We start from the raw sequence: 24,961 nt of genomic DNA on the forward strand, positions 1-24,961 counted from the left end.
AAGCACACACAGAAGATGATTTCCTCACTTATTATTTTTATACACGTGTAAATAATAAGTTGTTATATGCCATAATAAGTTCCATATATATATATATATACATATATATAAAAAGATGCCAGTAGGCAAGAAAATACACATGATTAAAAGATAAAGCATGCATCGAAATGATATGACACTGATATGACAGATCTTGGTACTTTGAGAGAACTTTTAAAATGTGATTTATAGGTGAAGCGCTCTAAAGAAAAGGTATAGAGTATGGAAGACTAGGTCATGAAAGCAGACAGATGGAAACTCTAAGACATGAAAAACAAAATAAATAGTAATAAACAAAAATGAAGATTGCCCTTCATGGCTCATCAGTACATGGGAGACTCAGGAAAACAATCAGTGAAGTTGAAGACATCAACAGAAACCCCCAAACCCACTGAAAAGCCAAGAGAGAGACAGAGACACAGGAAGTACACAATATCTGACTGCTAGGGATAATTCCTAAAGATAGAAGGACCCCAAACTGGAAAAACAGGAGATGAGGAAAGCAATCATGCAAAGCAATAATGACCAAGAATTTTCCAAAATTAATGACACACCCCAGATCATAGATCCAATAAGTACAGAGAACACCATGCAGAAAATTATAAAAAAAACAAACAAAAGAAAAATATTGACAAATCTACACTGAGGTATATGATATTCAAATTGCACAAACAAAAAGAAAATCTTTAAAGAAGTTGGGGTGTGAAGCAGACAGCCTAGGAAGAACACGATAATTATAGCAGACTTCTCCAAGCATGTAATCAAGGGAGTTGAAATAAGGTGCTGAAAGAAATGAATCACAAATGAATAAATCTAAATGACGTGAGAATTTTTTTTGGGGGGGGATACTTGGTATTGAATCCAGGGGTGCTCTACCACTGAACCACATCCCTGCTTGTTTTATTGTTTGTTTAGAGACAGGGATTCAACAAATTGCTGAGGCTGACCTCAAAGTTGTGATCCTGCTGCCTCCTTCACCTAAATTGGTAGGATTACCAGCAAGGACCACCATGCCAGGCTGTGTCCAGTGAAATTATCCTTCAAAATTGAAAAAGAACAGGAAATCCATTTCCAGCAGACCTAACCATCAAATTCATCAGAGAGAAAGAAAACACATAGGTCAGTAGCTCTGAGCTACACAAAGAGAAGAAGTGTGTATCAGGAAATAAATGGGGGTAGAATCAAATTTCTTATTTTTCGTATTCCTAAGTAATCTAAAAGAAATGTTTGAAGGGTTAACAAAAAATTTATTGAGTGATTACACTATGTAAATAAGTGAAATGGATGCCAATGTCGGAAAAGATGAGACAGGATCTGGGAATACTAGTATATCTGCATCTAGGCCAAGCATGGTGGTGCACACCTACAATCCCAGTGGCTCAGGAGGCTGAGGCAGGAGGATCACAAGTTTAAGGACAGCCTCAGCAACTCTGCGACCTTGTCTCAAAATAAAGCTACAAATGGACTGGGGATATGGCACAGTGTTTAAGTGTCCCTGGGTTCAATCCCCAGTACATGGAAAAAAAAAAAAAAAGTCTACATTTCATGTGAAACAGCATGATATTTGAAGGCTGACACAGACTAATCTGGAAATTATGTTCCAAACCAGAAATATATACTACAAATTCTTTTCAACCTATTATTGGCAAGCTAACAGATAAATGGCATCACCAAGCATTCAACTGCTAAAGAAGTCAGGAAAAGAGGTTCAAAAGAAAAAGAACAGAACAAGGAATAGAAAATAGTTACTGGATTCAAGATGGCGGACTAGAGGATGGCTGCGTTTCGTGTTGCTCCAGGACTCAGGACTCAAGAAGAGGAGATATAGAGAGCCTTGGGACCAACTCAAAGCAGCCGGGCGAGAGTCTCCCACTGGGCAGGCGTCCCGGACCGGGCAGGAGTCCTGGACGGGGCGGTAGCCCCAAAAGCAGGGATCTTTGCAAAGTAGAACGGCCGGCGAGGCGCCCCTCCCCCTGCCGGAGCAGTGATCGCAGACAGCTGGGAGCATTGAAGAGGGGGCTGCCCAGAGGAGAAGGAGAAATACGGGCTCGGCACGTCGCTTGGAATTGGATCAGCTGCGTCAGGGCGCCGGGCGGCTATCCGGAGGAGCAGCGTGGACTCAGGACTCAAGAAAAGGAGATATTGAGAGACTTGGGACCAACTCAAAGCAGCCGGGTGAGTGTTTCCCACTGGGCAGGCATCCCGGACGGGGCGGTAGCCCCTGGACAGGGCGGTAGCCCCGAAAGCAGGGATCTTTGCAAAGTAGAACTGCCGGCGAGGCGCCCCTCCCCCCGCCGGAGCAGTGATCGCAGACAGCTGGGAGCATTGAAGAGGTGGCTGTTCACCACAGCGCTTGGACTCGGCGCAACCCACCCGCGCTCTGGGAGGCTGCCCAAAGGAGAAGGTGCTTGGTGAGCTGTTTGGACTGAACGTGACCACCCCTGAACACAGGGGGCTGCCCAGAGGAGAAGGAGAAATACGGGCTCGGCACGTCGCTTGGAATTGGAGCAGCTGCGCCAGGGCTCTGGGCGGCTATCTGGTGGAACAGCGTGGTGAGTGGTTTGGTCCCAGAGCATCCGCTCCTGAACATAGAGGGGTTGTCTGGAGAAGGAGGAGGAGCGCGGCGGGGTGCTTGGGCTCGAAGTGACTGCACCAGGGCTACAGGAGGCAGTCGGGACAAGAAGGTGCACAGTGAGTTCTTGGGACTCGTGACGCACCAGATCTCTGGGTGACTGCCTGGTGGAGAAAGTGGTGCGTGGTGGGTCACTTGGTCTTAGAGCGACCGCACGGAACAACAGGTGGCTGCCGGAGGAAAAGGCGTGTGGCGGGTCACTGGGACTCGGAGCGATTGTAAGGGGCTCCAGGTGGCTGCTCAGAGGAGGGGCCGCATAGCCAGGCGAAAAGTGCAGAGCAGGGTCCTAGACGGCTTCTTGGTGGAAGGGCCCCACAGACAAACTGAGGGGCGGAGCGAAGGCTCCAGGACTGCAGGCAGCTTCTCTGAGGAGAGGCAGCCGGAGATTCGTTTGCGAAGGGTGAGGCTTCCAGGCCCAGGAGGTAGGTCCGGGTCCCTGGGAACATTGCAGAAGAAGGCTGACCAGCCCAGGCAGTAGTTGTGAATTGAACGGAACCTCTGGGAGGAAAACCGACCAGCGAGACCTCCCCACCGGGTGACTCCTCCCTGTTGGGTGAGGTTCTCCCAAAAGGACCGTAAAATCAGAGACACAGGCCCAAACTGGTCTTGCATCAGCCCACAACCTACTTCCCTTCTGGATGACCATTCTTCAGCAAGTGAAGGTACCTCTGCCCACTAGCAGGGAATATACCCCACCAGAAGGCCACCACCCCTAGGGAGTCAGCTCCCTTGTGGAGCACTGCATTATCAACTTCCTCCAAGATTTCAGGCTACTGAAGACTAAGAGGGGATATAATAGAAATCTTCAGGGATATTATAAGACAATAGAGGAAATCTGCAATATCACAGCGGTCAACTGATACCTGAACAATATGAGAAAACAAGGAAAGAAAATGCTGCAAACAAATCTAGATGTTACATCAATGAAACCCAACGACAGCATGGCAGAAGAAATGACAGAAAGGGAGTTCAGAATGTACATAATTAAAATGCACAGGGAAGCAAATGACGAGATGCAAGAGCAAATGCAGGCACTGAATGATCGCACCAATCGACAGTTAAAAGAGCAAATACAGGAAGCAAAAGATCACTTCAATAAAGAGTTAGAGATATTGAAAAAAAAACAAACAGAAATCCTTGAAATGAAGGAAACAATAAACCAAATTAAGAACTCCATAGAAAGCATAACCAATAGAATAGAACACCTGGAAGACAGAACATCAGACATTGAAGACAAAATATTTAACCTTGAAAACAAAGTTGAACAGAGAAGATGGTAAGAAATCATGAACAGAATCTCCAAGAACTATGGGATATCATGAAGAGGCCAAATTTGAGAATTATTGGAATTGAGGAAGGCTTAGAGAAACAGACCAAAGGAATGAACAATCTATTCAATGAAATACTATCAGAAAATTTCCCAAATCTGAAGAATGAAATGGAAGATCAAGTACAAGAGGCTTATAGGACTCCAAATATACAAAATTACAACAGACCCACACCAAGGCACATTATAATGAAAATGCCCAACATACAAAATAAAGACAGAATTTTAAAGGCCGCAAGAGAGAGGAATCAAATTACATTCAGGGGGAAACCAATACGGATATCAGCAGATTTTTCAATCCAGACCCTAAAAGCTAGAAGGGCCTGGAACAACATTTTTCAAGCCCTGAAAGAAAATGGATGCCAACCAAGAATCTTATACCCAGCAAAACTTACCTTCAAATTTGATGATGAAATAAAATCCTTCCATGATAAACAAAAGCTAAAAGAATTTACAAAAAGAAAGCCAGCATTACAGAACATTCTCAGCAAAATATTCCATGAGGAAGAGATGAAAAACAAAGAAACAAATCAGCAATGGGAAGAACCATCCTAAAGGAATTGTCAAATAAAGGAAGAACCAAGTCGTCTCAAAATAAATAAATAAATAAATAAATAAAATGAACCAAATGACCGGGAATACTAATCATATCTCAATAATAACCCTGAATATTAATGGCCTGAACTCATCAATCAAAAGACATAGACTGGCAGATTGGATCAAAAAGAAAGATCCACCAATATGTTGCCTGCAAGAGACTCACCTCATAGAAAGAGATACACATAGACTAAAGGTGAAAGGATGGGGGAAAACATATCATGCACATGGACTCAGCAAAAAAGCTGGGGTATCCATCCTCATTTCAGATAAGGTGGACTTCAAGTCAAAACTAGTCAAAAGGGATAAAGAAGGACATTACATACTGCTTAAGGGAACCATAAATCAGCAAGACATAACAATCATAAACATCTATGCCCCAAACAGTGGCTCATCCATGTATGTCAAACAAATCCTTCTCAATTTCAGAAACCAAATAGACCATAACACAATAATACTAGGTGATTTTAACACGCCTCTCTCACCACTGGACAGATCTTCCAAACAAAAATTGAACAAAGAAACCATAGATCTCAATAACACAATGAATAATTTAGACTTAACGGATATTTATAGAATATACCATCCAACCAAGAGCGAATACACTTTCTTCTCAGCAGCACATGGATCCTTCTCTAAAATAGACCATATATTATGCCACAAAGCTAATGTAAGCAAATACAAGAAGATAGAGACACTACCTTGTATTCTATCAGATCATAATGGTTTGAAGTTAGAAATAAATGAAAGAGTAAAAAACAGAAGCTACTCCAACACCTGGAGATTAAACAATATGCTATTACATGATGAATGGATAACAGAAGATATTAGGAAGGAAATTAAAAAATTCCTAGAGGTAAATGAGAACAAAGAAACATCATATCAAAATCTTTGGGATACTATGAAAGCAGTACTTAGAGGAAAATTTATTTCATGGAGCGCATTCAATAAAAGAAGTAAAAATCAACAAATAAACAACCTAACACTTCAGCTCAAAGCCCTAGAAAAAGAACAGACCAACACCAAAAGTAGTAGAAGACAGGAAATAGTTAAACTCAGAGCTGAAATCAACGAAATTGAAACAAAAGAAACTATACAAAAAATTGACAAAATAAATAGTTGGTTCTTTGAAAAAATAAACAAAATTGATAAACCCTTAGCCACTCTAACAAAGAGAAGACGAGAGAAAACCCAAATCACCAAAATTCGGAATGAACAAGGAAATATCACAACAGACACGATTGAAATACAAAACATAATTAGAAGCTATTTTGAAAATCTATATTCTAACCAAATAGAAAATTTCGAAGACATCAACAGGTTTCTAGAGACATATGAATTGCCTAAATTGAACGAGGAGGACATACAAAATTTAAATAGATCAATTTCAAGTAATGAAGTAGAAGAGGTCATCAAAAGCCTACCAACAAAGAAAAGTCCAGGACCAGATGGGTTCTCAGCCGAGTTCTACAAAATCTTTAAAGAAGAGCTCATTCCAATACTTCTCAAAGTATTCCATGAAATAGAAGAGGAGGGTACCCTCCCAAACTCATTCTATGAAACCAATATTACCCTGATACCCAAGCCAGACAGAGATAAATCGAGGAAAGAAAATTTCAGACCGATATCATTAATGAACATTGACGCAAAAATTCTCAATAAAATTTTAGCAAATCGCATACAAAAATATATTAAAAAGATAGTGCACCACGATCAAGTGGGTTTCATCCCAGGGATGCAAGGTTGGTTCAACATCCGGAAATCAATAAATGTAATTCACCATATCAATAGACTTAAAGTCAAGAACCACATGATTATTTCAATAGATGCAGAAAAAGCATTTGATAAAATACAACACCCCTTCATGCTCAAAACACTAGAAAAAATAGGGATAGTGGGAACATTCCTTAACATTGTAAAGGCCATCTATGCTAAGCCCATGGCTAATATCATTCTAAACGGTGAAAAACTGAAAGCATTCCCCCTAAAAACTGGAACAAGACAGGGATGCCCTCTTTCACCACTCCTATTCAATATCGTTCTTGAGACTCTAGCCAGAGCAATTAGACAGACCAAGGAAATTAAAGGAATACGAATAGGAAAAGAAGAACTCAAACTATCCCTATTTGCGGATGATATGATTATATACTTAGAGGAACCAGGAAATTCCACCAGAAAACTGTTAGAACTCATAAGTGAATTCAGTAAAGTGGCAGGTTACAAGATCAATGCTCATAAATCCAATGCATTTTTATACATAAGTGAGGAATCCTCAGAAAGAGAAATTATGAAAACTACCCCATTCACCATAGCATCGAAAAAAATAAAATACTTGGGAATCAATCTCACAAAAGAGGTAAAAGACCTCTACAATGAGAACTACAGAACACTAAAGAAAGAAATCGAAGAAAACCTTAGAAGATGGAAAGATCTCCCATGTTCTTGGATAGGCAGAATTAATATTGTCAAAATGGCCATACTACCAAAAGTGTTATACAGATTCAATGCAATCCCAATTAAAATCCCAATGACGTACCTTACAGAAATAGAGCAAGCAATCATGAAATTCATCTGGAAGAATAAGAAACCCAGAATAGCTAAAGCAATCCTTCGCAGGAAAAATGAAGCAGGGGGTATCGCAATACCCGAACTTCAACTTTATTACAAAGCAATAGTAACAAAGACGGCATGGTACTGGTACCAAAATAGACAGGTAGATCAATGGTACAGAATAGAGGACACGGACACAAACCCAAATAAATACAACTTTCTAATACTAGACAAAGGTGCCAAAAATATGCAATGGAGAAAAGATAGCCTCTTCAACAAATGGTGCTGGGAGAATTGGAAATCCATATGCAACAGAATGAAACTAAACCCATATCTCTCACCCTGCACAAAACTCAACTCAAAATGGATTAAGGACCTTGGAATCAGACCAGAGACTCTGCAGATTATAGAAGAAAAAGTAGGTCCCGATCTTCAACATGTCGGCCTAGGACCAGACTTCCTCAACAGGACTCCCATAGCACAAGAAATAAAAGCAAGAATCAATAACTGGGATAGATTCAAACTAAAAAGCTTTCTCTCAGCAAAGGAAACTATCAGTAATGTGAAGAAAGAGCCTACAGAGTGGGAGAATATCTTTGCCAATCATACTTCAGATAGAGCACTAATCTCCAGAATCTATAAAGAACTCAAAAAACTCTACACCAAGAATACAAATAATCCAATCGACAAATGGGCTAAGGAAATGAACAGACACTTCACAGAAGAAGATGTACAAGCAATCAATAAACATATGTAAAAATGTTCAACATCTCTAGTAATAAGAGAAATGCAAATCAAAACCACCCTAAGATTCCATCTCACTCCAATTAGAATGGCGATTATCAAAAATACAAGCAACAGGTGTTGGCGAGGATGTGGGGAGAAAGGTACACTCATACATTGCTGGTGGGGATGCAAATTAGTGCAGCCACTCTGGAAAGCAGTGTAGAGATTCCTTAGAAAACTTGGAATGGACCCTCCATTTGACCCAGCTATCCCACTCCTTGGCCTATACCCAAAGGATCTAAAATCAGCATACTACAGAGATACAGCCACATCAATGTTCATAGCTGCTCAATTCACAATAGCCAGACTCTGGAACCAACCTAGATGCCCTTCAATTGACGAGTGGATAAAGAAACTGTGGTATATATACACAATGGAATATTACTCAGCCATAAAGAATGACAAAATTATGGCATTTGCAGGCAAATGGATGAAATTGGAGAATATCATGCTAAGTGAGATAAGCCAATCTCAAAAAGACAAGGGACAAATGATATCGCTAATAAGTGGAGGATGATACATAATGGGGGGGAGGGAAGGGTTAGTGTTAGGGTTAGAGTTAGGGTTAGGGAGGGGGGCAAGTATGGAGGAAGAAAGCACTGTATAGAGGGTAAAGAGGGGTGGGAGAGGTGGGGGGAAGGGGAAAAAATAACAGAATGAATCAAACAACATTATTGTATGTGGATTTATGATTACACAAATGGTATGCCTTTGCGCCATGTACAAACAGAGAGGCAACATGTATCCCATTTGTTTACAATAAAATAAAAAAAAAAAAAGAAAATAGTTACCAACCTGGTAGAGATTCATCTAACAATGCCAACAATCACTTTACATGTGAATGGCCTAAATACACCAACCAAAATCACCCAGGGATTTTCAGAATGGACTTAAGGAAAAAAAAAAAGAAAGAAAGAAAGAAAAGAAAACCAAGGCCCACAAGAAACTCATGTCACAGTCACACAAAGTAAAAGGAAAGGGGTGGGGCTAGGGATGCAGCTCCGTGTGAGAGTGCTTGCCTAGTATGCCCAACTCCCTGACTTCAATTGTTCACACCACAAAAAATTCCACCAGCAAACTGGATCCACCAACATATAAAAGAAATTACACCTCATGACCAAGTGGGACTTACTCCAAGTATGCAACAATGGTCCAGCATTCGAAAATTCATCAATATAGAAGTGGGGGGGTCGCAAAATTATTCCAATTGATACACAAAGCATTTGACAAAAATGGAACACCCATTCATGATTAAAGGAAAAAAACATAGCAAACGAGGAATCAAGAACTTGTCTAACTTCATAATATCATTTACCTTCTCCCCCCAAAACCCTACAATGAACATCATACTTACGGAGAAACTCAACACTTTCCTGATAACCAGGAACAAGGTAAAGACAACTTCTCCTATCACTCCTATTCAACATCACACCGAAAGATCCAGCTAATATGCTAAGACGAAAAGAGGAGACAGAAGGTATACAGACAGAGAGGAGAAATAAACCTCTGTTCAAGGACGACATGCTTTTCTTTAGAAAAATAAAGGAAAGAATCAAGAAAACTTAAGGAACTAAGAAGCACAGCAGAGCTGCAGGGCAGAAGGATAGCATGAGGACTGCTTTCCAACACTCCAGCAAAGGACGGCTGCGACTCAGCCCGGGGCTGGGAGCTGCGGCCGGCCACCCCCGCGAGCCCCTTAGGGCTGAGGCCACCGCCCTCCTCGCCTACTCGCCACGCCGCCCTAGGATGAAGGAGCCGCTGCTCCTCTCGGTCACCCAGAGCTTCAGGGCGTCCTTCGGCAGCACCTCGTCGGGCCTGCTTCCCTTTCTTCCGGGGCCCCGCTTCACGTAGCCCGGGCCAAGGCCGCAGGTGGCCCAGCTCGTAGGGAGGAGGCGGCGGCTGTGCGGAAACGCAGACCGGCGGGTGCCCAGCGCTCGCACTTCCGCAAGCGCAGCGGGAGGAGCGTCCCGGCGAACCCCGCGCAGCCCGCCCGGCCGCCCAGGCAGCGTCCGCACCACCCCGAGCCCCTCTCAGTCCCGCAGGCTGCACAGGCGCCTCCCGGGTTTCCGAGTCCCAAACCCGGGCTGGGAGCGGCGGGCGCGGCGGTCAGCGAGACCCCAGGCCCGGCCCACCTCCGCCACCCCCTTACGGTGAGGTGACCGATCCCCTCCCCGTGCCCGCGGCGCCGCTGTGGCAAGAAGTAGCCGCCGCTCCTCTGGGCCACCCAGAGCTTCAGGGTTCTTCACCAGCACCTCCTCGGGCTTGAGCCACATCCCGGGCGACCCGGCTGCACTGCGGGGAGCCGCTTCACATCGCCCGGCCACCAGCAGCACCGAGCCCAGTTCGCTCGGCAGGCGGCGGCAGCGATAGCGCGGGAACCGCACACTCGCAGGTGCCCAGCGCTCGCAGTTCCCGGAGCGCAGTGGGAGGAGCTCGCCCCGCGCAACCCGCGTAGCCGCGCTCCGCCCCGCCCCCGTCCCGCCCAGCCTCGTGGCGGCCCCGCCCCAGGCCGCGCCCACCCCACCGACTCCCGCTGCGCCTTGGTGGGGCGGGTTTCTGCATCCCAGCGGCCCGACTCAGGGTTCCCAAGTGGAGGAAGGAGGTCCGATCTCGCTGCCAGGTCCCCTCTCTCCGGTGCCGGAACAGATCGCGCGGAGCGCCTGGGCAGCGGCGCGGCTTCAACCCCCCGGGTGGCGGCTCCTGGGAAAGAGCTCAGGGTGGCGGGAGCCGCCCCCACACGCCTCATTCCAAGAGGTGGAGGAAGGACCTGGGGAAGAGACGTCTTGCTCTCCAAGCTGCGGATTGACAAGCCCTTTACCTCTGGAAGAACAGAATGCACTAATAATGCAAACCAGTAAAGCAAGTGTGTTTGGGTTTTAAAGAACATTTTGGAGATCTCCCAAAAATAGCATGAAAAATAAAAACAGTTATGTTCGGACTTGTTAGCACACTTTCTTAAGGATTTATTTTAATTCACACATCATACTTTTCCATATTTATGGGGCACTGAATGACATTCCGCTACGTTTATACGATGGGTAATGAGCCTATCAGGATAACTGGCATATCCATCATCTCAAACATTATTTCTTTGAAGGCACATTTGGGAAGCTCTCCCAAGTGAACCACCTGAGCTGCAGGAAAGGCGCTCATGAACATCAGCTCATATTCCTGAATGTGCTTCTGATGCAATCCATACACATTCACCCATACTTTCAATATTATTCAGTTTTATCTGTCAAATATTCAATAGGAAAGAAGCATGGAAAGACAGGAATTTGAAAATTATGTGGGAGGTGATGGGAAGAGCACCATGGGGTAGTACAGCCTGACTCCTCTCTTCCCAACCCCACGGCTCCTGCCCATGTCTCCCATTACTCAAGTCTGACAGAAGCTCATGGGAGGTCAGGATGCTCCAGGATGCAGTTTTCAGAGGTCAGCCTTCCAGCACAGAGCAAGGTGGAGAGGGTAGCTGGAGCAGGGGATGGAGAGCATCCAGCACAGGTGCTGACAACTTCCTGTTGTCACTCCTTTGTGAGGGCTCACCATCCCTGGATGGTAGAATTGCATTTTGTCCCCCAAAATCCATGTGTGGAAGTCCTCAACCCCAGTTCCTCAGAAAGTGACCTAATGGAAATAGAGTCATTACAGATGTAATTAGTTGAAAATGAGGTTATTAGGGTGGGTTTTAATTCCGTATGATAGGGATTCTTATAAAAACGGGACATTTGAACAGCCAGACCTACAGGGAGAATACCACGTGCAGATTGGAGATATGGCCAAGAGGTGCCAGAAGCTAAGAGAGAGGCCTGGAGCAGTTCTTGCCTAGCACCCTCACAAGGAACCAACCTGGATCTCATACATCCAGCCTGTTCCAATGCTGCTTCTGTGTTGAAACCTCCCGGTTTGTTGGATGTTGATAGGGCTGTCCTAGCAAAAGAAGACAGATGCTTCCTGAATCCTGTTCACAGCTGTTCAGCAGCACATTGGTTCCAAAAATTCTGAGATTCTGTCACCATATGGCGTAATTCAAAGAATCCCTTGTCTTCATAATCGCAGGACACACAAGGTCTTCTTCAGATCCTACAGAAAATCGTTGCAAGGGGGACATGCTGAACCTCAGCATTTCCTCTGCAAAGATGGGGACCCTGATGGGGAAGAAGTAGGACCTTAGATTTGTGAAGAGACCATTTGGTCAGATGCAGACCAAGCTGGACTGCCAAATCTCAGCTTTCTTTGCCTACATGGTAGCTTCTCCTTGCCACTGGAAGAAATTTCCCTTTATTACAGGAAACCCTCACGCGGCTTCACCAGGGACTTGCAGTGAATGCCTGTTCTCCAGACCTTCCCCCGATGCACCACACTGAATCCAGGAGCAGCATAAGAGAACTCCCAGCAGAGCCCAGCAGCAGGACTGAAGGTAGCCAGGGGATGGGGAAGGAGAAATGGATCATATCCTGAGCCACTTGGGTCTTGCCCATGTATGTATAGTGGGAATCAGCTGAGAATCAGGTAGGGGAGTGAATTCTAGAGTGTTCCACCAAGAAGGCTGAAGTGTAAGATTGCATTTAGTGATATTTACAAATACGCATACACTCACCTGGGATCCATGATTTAATATATCACATATTGGAGTGTTAAAAATATTTTGGAAAAAGTGGTATGAATATACTGTGAATTCACTGAAAACCACTCAACACTTTAAAACCTACTTGGAGAAAGCTGATACTTTTGGAAATGTTTATTGTCCATAGCAATACCTTGGGCCCATATAGATACCCCTGATATGATTAGAAGATTAATATTCTTGAATAACTATGATTGTACATGTAAAATTTGTGTACACTATAGACAATCTTACAGAAATGAAATAATTCTTATAATAAATTTATGCCTATATATCTGTTCTTCATTGTCTCCTTTGAATTCATCTGAACATATTACTGGTTTCCTTATCAACGAAGAACTTGAGAAAACCTCTCACCCATGTTAGTTTCTTTTTTTCCTTTTCTTTTTTTTTTTTTTTTTTTTTTTTTTTTCGTGCTGGGTTCAAACCCAGGGCCTGGTGCTTACAAGGCAAGCATTCTACTGACTGAGCTCTCTCCCCAGTCCCCAGGTTCATTTTGTATTTAATGACAGCCATACTTTCAACCCTTTGAAAATCACACCTAAACAGTTATAAGGGGCACAAGGTTAGCAGGATGCTGAAATTTTTTCATTGCAGTTGGCAGATGGAAAAAGGAGAGAGAAGTCTAAAGGAAAGGACCTTCAAAGATACTTTCCCCCTCCTACCCTGGACACCGATGCTCCACTGAACTTATACCCTGTGGCAAGAAAAGATGATAGTCCCTCAGCCTGGAGCCCTTGGTGAAGTACACCTGGAGAGGCAGGCATGGTTAGGACACATCTGTCCCTGAGGTCATTTGAGAACCATCACAGGGGCAAGGGACACAGCATGCTGACTTTACGGTGATGAGCAGTCAGAGATGAAAGCACACCACCGTTCAAAACTTCACAACCATGACACATGCTTGCAATCACATGTATTCAGGAGGCTGATGCTGGAGTAGTGTACATTCAAGGCCAGCCTCAGCAACTCAGTGAGACCGTATCTCAAAAAAAAAAAAAAAAAAATTAAAAAGTGTTGGGGAATGTAGCCCAGTGGTAAAGAACTGGTCTAACATGTGCAAGGGCCTGGGTTCAATCCTCAGCACCACAGAAGAAAACAAAACAAAACCAGAACTTTATAACCACCATGGGTTTCTGGGACCATGAACTGGGTTGGTGAGGACTAGCTGAAATGACCATGGGTTTGGTGAGAATCCTCAAAACTCTCTTTTCAGAGGATCTCAAAGGCTCCAAACACAAAGTCATGATAAGAAGATGGAAACATGCTCCTCATGGTGGCTCCTGCCCATAATCACAGCGACTCAGGAAGTTCAGGCAGGAGGATCACAAGTTTGAGGCTATCCTTAGCAACATAGTGAGACCCTGTCTCAAAAAAAAGAATAAAAAGGGTTGGGGGCTGGGGATATAGCTCAGTTGGTAGAGTGCTTGCCTCCCAAGGACAAGGTACTGGGTTCAATTCCCAGCTCTGCAATAAAAGAGGGTTGAGGATGTGGCTCATCAGCTAAGTGTCTCTGGGTTCAATCCTTGTACCGGAAAAAAAAAAAAAAAAAAGGAAGAAAGAAAAAGATGGAAGCATTTATTGCCGCAATTGGATCCATACCTACCATATACCTGTATTAAAATACCATATCCCATAAATATGTACAATTATTACTTGTTCATTAAAATGTTTAAGATTTGTTCATTACAAACTGTGTATGTGCCTCCAATTATAATAATCTACCCTATACATTTGTACAATGAAAATGTTTTCAAATAAATAAGAAAAAATACTAATTATGAAAATGAAGGGGGAAAGTGTGTTTCTCATAGAAAGGAGGTACAGCGCCCTACAATGCTATCAGTGTGATATTGCTTGTACTCAAGAGTGGCACTGGGTTGGGACCCCTCTCCTAGACCCACAGCCCTGGCTCAGGTCCCCACCGTCAGCCGGGCCTGCCCATTTCAGTCCCCTCTGCACATCATCTCCTGCCCCTTGCCCTTCACATTGAGAAAACAGGAAATGAAAAGGAGCTAGAAATGGGTGAGAAAAAATGAGTATTCTGAGAATGGTAGACCGAAGGCAAGAAGGAAATTGTAAGACACTTCCAATTTCTGTTCCAAAGTAAAGTTCTTCGGTTCTTACTAAAACTGCCACTTGTCTTACCTGCAGACTTTCAGCTTCCATTCATTTCAAATGAGTTGCTAAGTGAAGTTGTTTTCAGTCTTCTATTGATTTAACTTCTTGTTTTGTTGTTTTGTTTTGTTTTGAGCCAGGGCCTCACTAAATTCTGAGGCTGGCTTTGGAGTTGGGATCCTCCTTCCTCAGTCTCCCAATTTGCTGGGATTACAGGTGTGCACCACTGGGCCCAGCTGGATTTAACTTTTTAAAACTTTACAGTAATGTATGCTTTAGAAAAGACTGATTTTCTTTACAAAACAACTTTCGAAGGCTCCTGTTGGCTTGACTTTTGCTCACATTTCCAGTTTTATTATTTCTTCAAATCCTCACTTTGTGTTTCCCCTTATGTACTAAGAGCTCTGAAGGGAAGCCCAGGTCCCAGGGTCTGGGTTCTCTTCCTGTCCCTGTCTCTACAGTCATGTGCCCAGGGAAGGCACTTCACCACGAAGTCACCCCCTGTATTCTCACATTCTGCCACCATGCCTCCCATCCCGTGGGCACCAAATCAGTCACAAGCAGCCCAGGAGTAGGCCGACAAGTTTTTCAGGATTAGTACAGCCAAGAATCATTCACTGAGTGCACTGAACAGGCTGGCACTGTGAGATATTTCTAGGACGGAGAAAAGAATCAATCCTGGTTCCTGACATCCCATGTTACTAGGGGAATATTCCCCAAAGGCAGAAGAACTATGCACCGAGAACAGTGCTTGTTGTATTTTCAAAAGACATCTCATTTTCTTGGTGATACTCTTGGAAGGAAATCAAAATTGGTCCCCTTTTATAAATGAGAAACTCAGGCACCTTAGAACTGTTGAGTTAACTAGCCAATAACTCACATGGGACAGCAGAACAGCATTTGCTGCTGAGCTTTTCTGAGTCCCAAACCAAACCGTTTCCATGGACACATGCTTTAAGTTGATTTCAGTCTATTCATGGAAACAGACTGGAATCACAGTTGCTTCTCTTAGCAATAAAGTTGACGGTCACCACCACCACCAACAACAACAACAACAACATCGTCTGGAGTCAAACAACATGGACTTCAAAAAGACTGATCTGAATTTAAAATTCTGCTTTCTCTGGTCCCCACTTGTGCAACCAGAGCAAGTCTCTGAACCTCCAATCCTTTCAGTTTCCTCACTGATATGTGTGTCTCACTGAGACATAGGAGGCTTTAAGAGGTAACCTAGGCCCCACATGTGCTAGTGACTTGTCCTGTGTACATCTAGTACATAATAGCTGTTATACTCACCTCTGGGTAATACCAGTGGTAAACCTGGTCAAGCCTGTGACATGTCTCCCTCCAGCCAGCAATTCTGAGATAACTTTGGGATCATAAGGGCTGAAGGACTTGCCCTGGCATCCTCCCAAGCACAGGAAGAGAAAAGCACCCAGGAAAGGAGGACAGTGAGTCATAAATGATGACGTACTGTGCTTTGGATATGAGGAGTCCATCAAAATCATTGGGGACATGTAAGATCTGCACAGCAGTTAAGTCCTCATGGTGGATAGCAACAGCATGGTGGGAGCACACATAAGTGGGAGCAATCATACCGTGAGGCAGGCTGGGGAGGCAGCTCTGTGGTACAGCACTTGCCTAATGCATGCAAGGTCTGGGTTCCATCCCCAGTCCCACTAACAAAGGAAATCCATAGGCTGAGGCACTGAGAAAGGAAACCAGAGGAAGCAGGAGGGACTGAGCTTCTCTTTCAGAATAATGCTCTCTCATAACTAAATTAGGGTACCAGGAGATCTACCTTAATCCCCTTCCAGGAGAATTGCAAGTGACTGAAGTTCTAAAGGTTAGCGTTCTAATATTTCCAGAGTGGATGCCTAAATTTTGAGGAAGAGGAGTTTTCATTTTTTTAACTGACTTTGCAGTGGGGAAGGGAAGCAGGGATAGGAGGGTGAGAGAGGTCAGATAGATCTTGCTCCTGGGGGCTTTCTGGTTTCCTGTTCTTCAAAGTACTCAGCATACTAACACAGCTTACATTGGGATTCGTTTTCTGAGCCCTAACATCCATAATGAAAGTGTTATGGGGCGCAACTTAAGAACAGACTGATCACCACTGAGAAGTCCAAATTTGAGAGTCTATTAAGTGGGCTGGCTGACTGTCTCACACAATGCCCCAAAAAATGGCTATTGGGAGAACAGCCACCACCACAGGGTTGTAGGGGTTCTCATACCAAAAATTACATTAATCATAAGTGCCTGTTGCTGTGGATTGAAATTACACATAACATCATGAGACCATCGACAGAGGGGGAAGTGGGTCAAAATGACCCTTACCTAGGTACAAACTAAAGAATGTTCGCTAACATCCACTAAATCACTGTTCACATGGTACATTGTTTAGGAGCAATAGGAATCAAAAGAGAGCAATTCCTTACTACATAGGAGTTGCCATTGTATATTATTAAACATGCCACACCAAGTAACTGGTGATGGGCACAGAGGTGGGGTGTTCCCATGGGAGAAGCTTATTTCCTACATAACATGGAGCCTCAGAGCAAAATGGAGTTTGTTTAGTCATTTCCCTTAGAGTCTGGCCTATACCATTCTCATGGAGTCAGATCTGTCAGCCCATCACCGAAGGACTATACGGGAACTTTTCAAAACAGAAAAGAGAATTATCCAGAAGGCCCACCTCTTTCCCCACATAGAGACTCTCTGCTGCCTCCCAAATGGACCTAACAACAGGCCTTGCTGGGTTTCCCCACTGGGTGGATTACCATTGTGTCACGTCCTTTTCACAATCACATTCCAACACACTGTTGGTGCTCATTGAACCTAAGGATAAAAATGGGTTTCTGGATCTTTAGCTGAAGACTTCTGTGTAATACAAAACTTTAAGTAAAATTTGTCATTCATTTCCTTTGTTCACCTGTCTTTTGTTATTGAAATGTCAGTCATGAACCTTATAAAGCATCAGGATGGATCACAACTTCCTGACTCTGTATAGAATGTGTACATGATTGACCACTTAGCAGAAGTCGAGAAGCATTATGGTCTGGCTGTGAGGTGTCCCCCAAATTTCACATGGAGGACAATGCAAGAAAGTTCAGTGGAGAAATGATTGGGTTGTAAGAGTCTTAACTCAATCAGTGATTTACTCCCCTGACAGGGATTAGCTGAGTGGTAACTGAAGTGGTAGGGTATGGCTGGAAGAGGTGGGAATTGGGGTGTGGTTTTGATTATATATTTGTATTTGGCGAGTGGAGTCTCATTCTGCTTGGACTGCTTCTCTCTGCCATACTCTTCTGCCATGATGTCCTACCTCAGCTAGAGTCCTGAGGAATGGAGCTGACCTTGTGTGGACTAAGACCTCTGAAACCCTCAAATAAACTTTTCATTCTCTACAATTGCTCTACCACATCCTTTAGTTGCTGTAGTGCAAAAGCTGACTAAAAGAAAAGGTCTTCCCCAAAAGTTGAAATGAATATACAGCATTTATAATAATAATAATATAATGTTATTATTATTAGTAGTAGTAATATAGCTTCTGGAGTCACACTGAGTTTTACCTCTAGTTCTGTTTTCAAGCTTTGTGACTTTAAGCAAGCTACACTACCTCTCTAAATTTAAATGTCCCACTCTGTGTAGATTTTTTCTAATAATTATACTAAATCAAATAATTCACTTAGAGCTCATAGCACAGTGCCTAGAAAACATTTTGTGCTCAAGAAATATTATTTTGTAAATCAAGTGTGCTGACACACACCTGTAATCCCAGCAACTCAGAGGAGTCTGAGGCTTCTGTGGTCCCAGCTGACATGGGTAACTCAGTGAGACCCTGTCTCAGGATAAAAGATAAAAATGACTAGGTCTACAGCTGAGTAGGAGACTTCCCATGGTTCCATCCCTAGGATACACACAAAAATGGTATATTTTTCATCAAAACCAAGATTCTCTTATCAGATTTTGCTAGTCTCAATAATGTCCATCTCTTTCCTTTTTCTATTCTCAAAACTCCATTTTGTTTCTTACCTAACCTCAGAACTGTGGTTTGTCCCTCCAAATGTGCCTCAATTGGCAGGCCAATCAGAATCACTTGTGATTATTCATCTCAAACTCTAAAATCCAATAGGACTTGGAAGGATGTGTTTCAAGCCCTGAAGGAAAATAGCTGTTGACCAAGATTGCTACATTTAGCGAAGCTATCTTCAGATTTGAACATGAAATCAAACCTTACAAGATAAGCAGAAACCAAAAGAATTCATGAATGATGCTGAAGGAATAGTACACACAGAAGAAATCAAAAGCAAACTCCAGAGCTCACAAATGAACAAATCTCAAATGAAGGGCAGCTAAGCAAATGAGAAACAGGACCAAGTTCAACATAATCAAAATGGCACAAATTAATAAACTTCTCTCTTTAATAATAAATATAAATGTTATCAATCCTTCAATGAAGAGACATAGGTTGACAAAATGGATTAAAAAATAAGAGCCAACTATATTTTGAAGTGCTGGGGATTTGAACCCAGGGCCTTGTGCTTGCAAAGCAAGCACTCTACCAACTGAGCTACATCCCCAGCCCGCCAACTATATTTTGTATGCACAAAATTACCTCACAGGCATAAATATCATAAGACTCAAAGTGAAAGAATGGAAATTGATATTGTTATCAATCCTTCAATGAAGAGATACAGGTTGACAAAATGGATTAAAAAATAAGAGCCAGGGGGGTAGGACACTCAGCCGTCACCGCTTGCTCTGCTGGCCGCTACCTGCAGCAAGACAGGGCCGCCATCGCCGGGCGACGACGAGGAGGAGGCCGCCGCCGCAGCCGGGGCCCCAGCCGCCGCCACCGGAGCGACAGGTGATTTGGCTTCTGCACAGTTAGGAGGAGCACCAAACCGATGGGAGGTTTTGTCAGCCACACCTACAACTATAAAAGATGAAGCTGGTAATCTAGTACAGATTCCAAGTGCTGCTACTTCAAGTGGGCAGTATGTCCTTCCCCTTCAAAATTTGCAGAATCAACAAATATTTTCAGTTGCACCAGGATCAGATTCATCAAATGGTACAGTGCCCAATGTTCAATATCAAGTAATACCACAGATTCAGTCAACAGATGGTCAGCAGGTTCAGATTGGTTTCACAGGCTCTTCAGATAATGGGGGTATAAATCAAGAAAGCAGTCAAATTCAGATCATTCCTGGCTCTAATCAGACCTTACTTGCCTCTGGAACACCTCCTGCTAATATCCAGAATCTCATACCACAGACTGGTCAAGTCCAGGTTCAGGGAGTTGCAATTGGTGGTTCATCTTTTCCTGGCCAAACCCAGGTAGTTGCTAATGTGCCTCTTGGTCTGCCAGGAAATATTACCTTTGTACCAATCAATAGTGTTGATCTAGATTCTTTGGGACTCTCAGGCAGTTCTCAGACAATGACTGCAGGCATTAATGCCGATGGACATTTGATAAACACAGGACAAGCTATGGATAGTTCAGACAATTCAGAAAGGACTGGTGAGCGGGTTTCTCCTGATATTAATGAAACTAATACTGATACAGATTTATTTGTGCCAACATCATCTTCATCACAGTTGCCTGTTACAATAGATAGTACAGGTATATTACAACAGAACACAAATAGCTTGACTACTTCTAGTGGGCAAGTCCATTCTTCAGATCTTCAGGGAAATTATATCCAGTCGCCTGTTTCCGAAGAGACACAGGCTCAGAATATTCAGGTTTCTACAGCACAGCCTGTTGTACAACATCTACAACTTCAAGATTCTCAGCAGCCAACCAGTCAAGCCCAAACTGTGCAAGGTATTACACCACAGACAATCCATGGTGTGCAAGCCAGTGGTCAGAATATATCACAGCAGGCTTTGCAAAATCTTCAGTTGCAGCTGAATCCTGGAACCTTTTTAATTCAGGCACAGACAGTGACCCCTTCTGGACAGATAACTTGGCAAACATTTCAAGTACAAGGGGTCCAGAACTTGCAGAATTTGCAAATACAGAATACTGCTGCCCAACAAATAACTTTGACGCCTGTCCAGACACTCACACTTGGTCAAGTTGCAGCAGGTGGAGCCTTGACTTCAACTCCAGTTAGTCTAAGCACTGGTCAGTTCCCAAATTTACAGACAGTTACAGTAAACTCTATAGATTCTACTGGTATACAGCTACATCCAGGAGAGAATGCTGACAGTCCTGCAGATATTAGGATCAAGGAAGAAGAACCTGATCCTGAAGAGTGGCAGCTCAGTGGTGATTCTACATTGAATACCAATGATCTAACACACTTAAGAGTACAGGTGGTAGATGAAGAAGGGGACCAACAACATCAAGAAGGAAAAAGACTTCGGAGGGTAGCTTGCACCTGTCCCAACTGTAAAGAAGGCGGTGGGAGAGGTACCAATCTTGGGAAAAAGAAGCAACACATTTGTCATATACCAGGATGTGGTAAAGTCTATGGGAAGACCTCACATCTGAGAGCGCATTTGCGTTGGCATTCTGGAGAGCGCCCTTTTATTTGTAACTGGATGTTCTGTGGCAAAAGATTTACTCGAAGTGATGAATTACAGAGGCACAGAAGAACACATACAGGTGAGAAGAAATTTGTTTGTCCAGAATGTTCAAAACGCTTTATGAGAAGTGACCACCTTTCCAAACATATTAAAACACATCAAAACAAAAAAGTTATTCACTCTAGCAGTACAGTGCTAGCCTCTGTGGAAGCTGGGCGAGACGATACTTTGATAACTGCAGGAGGAACAACACTTATCCTTGCAAATATTCAACAAGGTTCTGTTTCAGGGATAGGAACTGTTAATACTTCTGCCACCAGCAATCAGGATATCCTTACCAACACTGAAATACCTTTACAGCTTGTGACAGTTTCTGGAAATGAGACAATGGAGTAAATATTACACAAATACTTATTCATTGTGGTTATTTTTATACAGTAGTGAGAAGAATATTGTTCCTAAGTTCTTAGATATCTTTTTATTGATGTGCAAAAATTTTTGGATTGACAGTAACTTGGTTATACATGACACTGAAATGCCTTACTTTGTATGATATTCCATAGTATATTAAAAATGGTAAATTGCATGGGTTTTGTAGGTACTTTTGGAATCTAGAAGAAATGAAATTTTACCAAGTTATATAAAGAGAAAATTGAATTTAACAATGCGAATGGTAGTCTAACCAAATGCATCAATCCTGTGTGGTTTAGTGTAAAAATGAGAACATGTTGGTATTTATCTATTGTAAGATAAAAAAAAAAAAAAAAGTTGGTGGGTGAAAGAAATCATGTTATGATAAAAATTTTTGTAATTTTCTTGATGACTGGAATTTTTATTATGCATAACTGACAAATCAAGTTTCCAAGCAAATTTTACATAGTGTAGGCTTTACTTAGCTTATCAATTTGTCATTTTGAAGCTAATTATTTTAATTAGGTTAACTATGTACAATATTTTAAGCATTACTCTTGTAAGATTTTGAAAACTACATTTTAACATGGAACTCTAGGGATAGTCACCTTTTAAATCCTGTTGAAAAGCCATGTTTAAGATTTAATTTGCCAAAATAATGTCTTGTTAATATTCTTTCAATAACGAAGTTGGGCAATATAACCAATCTTTAAAAAAGTTTAAAATGTATAGGTTGAGGCATTTGGGTGGTAAAAAATGTTATAGTGAATTATCCCTTTTCTTGAATATTAGAGGACCAAAAAAATAAGGTGTATTGCGTCTTAGCAGTGATTTTTATCCAATCTTGTTTCTAAAAACCATGTCTGCCAGGGCCTTAAAAGCCATCATGTAAATTACCAGTAAAGTATAACATATGCAAACATAACAAAATCACTTCCATAGTGACGATACTCCAACCATATGGATATTAGTCATAGAAAACTAGAGGTTTTATGGTATTTTTTTAAGTTTTTTTTTTTTTTTTTGTCTAGGTAGTCAGTCTGCACTTAAATATCAACCATTTTCCTTTTTTGCTTCTTCCCTTAAAATTTATATGTATTCAATACATTTAATTGAGAAACGTATGTTTTTTTATTATGCTGTATTTTCTTTTTCTTTTTTAATTATTGTTTATATTTTCAATTAAAAATGTACAAAATAAAGTTACATTGCTGGTCTTGTAAGAGCTATACAATTTTCCTAAATGTATACCTATAACTGCAGCAGTTCACCTATTTCAAAAATTTGAAATTCTGTTCATTTGTTATCTTTAAGACCACCTCAGATTTAAAGGCTACCTTATTGTACGTTTAAAGTGTATTATAACAGTGTGGTAGTTAATAAAACACTATTTAAAAAAAAAAAAATAAGAGCCAACTATATTTTGTTTGCACAAAATTACCTCACAGGCATAAACGTCATAAGGCTCAAAGTGAAAGAATGGAAATTGATTGATAGGCCGATCAAATGGAGCCCCCAACAAGCAGGAATAGCTACTCATGGAGTCTTCAAGGAAGCAGGAATACTGATTCTCATATCCAAATTAATTAGAAGAGACAAAGAAGGTCACTTCATAATGATAAAGGGAACAATCCAACAAGAAGATATAACAATAGTAAATATTTATGCCCCAAATGTTGGTGTATTTAAACACATAAAGCAGACACGATGCAACCTAAAGAAGACTCAGACCTCATTACAGTATCGAGTGATTTCAACACAGCCCTGCTTTAATAGATAGGTCATTCAGACAGAAATTCAGGAAAGACCGCTCAGACTCAAAAATTATAACTCAAATAGACTGAACAGACATGTATGGAATATTTTATCCAACAACAGCTGAATTCACTTTCTTTTCAGATGCTCATGGAAACCTCTCCAAAACCAGACATATTTTAGGCTACAAAAATAACTCTTAGTAAATACAGAAGAACTGATACAATTTCTAGCATTCCATCAGATAATGCAATGAAATTAGAGATCAACACCCCAAAAAACTACAGAAGCTATAAAAACACATGAAGATTGAACAATACACTTTGAATAGAGAATGGGAAACAGAGGAAATCTGTGAAAATTTTTTTAAAATTAGAATCAAACAGTAATAGTGATGTAACATTCCAGAACTTCTAGGACCCAAGGAAGGTGGTTCTAAGAGGATAATTTATATCTATGAGTGCCAACATAAAAAAATCTGAAGACCCCAAAAAGGATCTCAAGTTTCGAGGAAAACAACAACAAACCAATTAAAAACCCAGTAGAAGGATGGAATTAAAATCAGAGCCCAAAATCAATGAAATAGAGAATTTTAAAAATTGTAAGGAAATAAATGAAATACAGAGTTGTTTCTCTGCACAGACAACTATAAATCCTTAGCCAAATTAAGAGAAAGATGGAGAGAGACAGAGAGAGAGAGAGAGAGAACCAGCAACCACATTCAAGAAAGAAGAGATGAGAAAGAAGAAATCACCACAGACATCACAGGAATCCAGAGAATCATTAGCGACTACTTTGAAAATTGATACTCTAGTCAGTTGGAAAACTTAGATGTAAATACATTTGTAGACATATATAACCTGCCAAAATTCAATGAAGAGGACATAGAAAAACCTAAACAGACCAGTAACTAGCAATGAGATAGAAGCAGTAATAAAAGCCTAACAAAGAAAAACCCAGGTCTAGATGGATTTTCTGTTAAATTCTTCCAGGACACATCAAGGAATGAAAACTATAGATCAATGTCCTGATGGAATTAGATGTCAAAATCCTCAATAAAATAGTAGCAAACATATTCAATGACATATGAAGAAGATTGAATATCATGACCAAATTGGTTTCATTCCAAGGATGTAAGGATGGTTTATCATATAACTTTCCAAAAATATATGACATGGGATTAGTATTCAGAATATATAAAGAACTCCAAAATTTACCACCAAATAACTAAATAAACCAATCAATAAATGGCAAATGAGCTAAACAGATACTTCTCAAAACTAGAAATACAAATGGCCAAAAAAAAAAAAAAATATATATATATATATAAACTAAATGTCTTTAGCAATTAATTGATTAGATTTGATTTGCCATTTGCATATCAAAACCACATTGAGATTTCATCAAGCATACCAACAAAAATAAATGCTGGAGAGGATGTGGGGGAGAGGATTGTTTCTATCCTGTTGATGCAAATGTTAATTAGAATAATTGCTGTGGAAATCAGTGGGATTTACTCAAAAGACTAAGAATGAACCCACTATGTGACCTAGCTAAAGGCCCCCTTGGTTATTTATTCTAAGGA

At 41.8% G+C, this 24,961-nt stretch overlaps 2 protein-coding genes and 2 long non-coding RNA genes across 7 annotated transcripts in view; 2 read left to right on the forward strand and 2 right to left on the reverse strand.

Annotated features, from left to right (window-relative positions):
* The window catches only part of LOC306644340 (TBC1 domain family member 8-like), a 29,877-nt gene extending 20,070 nt beyond the window's left edge, over positions 1-9,807 (reverse strand). Inside the window, exon 1 of the mRNA XM_079111224.1 lies at positions 9,660-9,807. The gene's annotated coding sequence lies outside the window, so the exon portion shown is untranslated. The remainder of the gene's footprint in view (positions 1-9,659) is intronic.
* The window catches only part of LOC306644347, a 125,354-nt gene that overhangs the window by 48,175 nt on the left and 52,218 nt on the right, over positions 1-24,961 (forward strand). The window lies entirely within an intron of this gene.
* LOC306644353 lies at positions 10,618-11,876 on the reverse strand. The gene is made up of 3 exons (XR_013759356.1): positions 11,781-11,876; positions 11,310-11,558; positions 10,618-10,698 (listed from the first exon to the last, which is right to left on the reverse strand). It is a non-coding gene; the product is annotated as an uncharacterized lncRNA (long non-coding RNA).
* On the forward strand, positions 17,693-22,042 carry LOC306644479 (transcription factor Sp3-like; the record flags this gene model as incomplete). The annotated part of the gene is made up of 2 exons (XM_079111497.1): positions 17,693-17,737; positions 19,414-22,042. The coding sequence occupies 2 exons, from the start codon at positions 17,693-17,695 to the stop codon at positions 21,604-21,606; spliced, it is 2,238 nt and encodes a 745-aa protein (XP_078967623.1). The 3' UTR covers positions 21,607-22,042.

The sequence above is a fragment of the Sciurus vulgaris genome (genome assembly GCF_902686455.1).
Source record: "Sciurus vulgaris genome assembly, chromosome: 14".
Taxonomy (NCBI): Eukaryota; Metazoa; Chordata; class Mammalia; order Rodentia; family Sciuridae; genus Sciurus; species Sciurus vulgaris.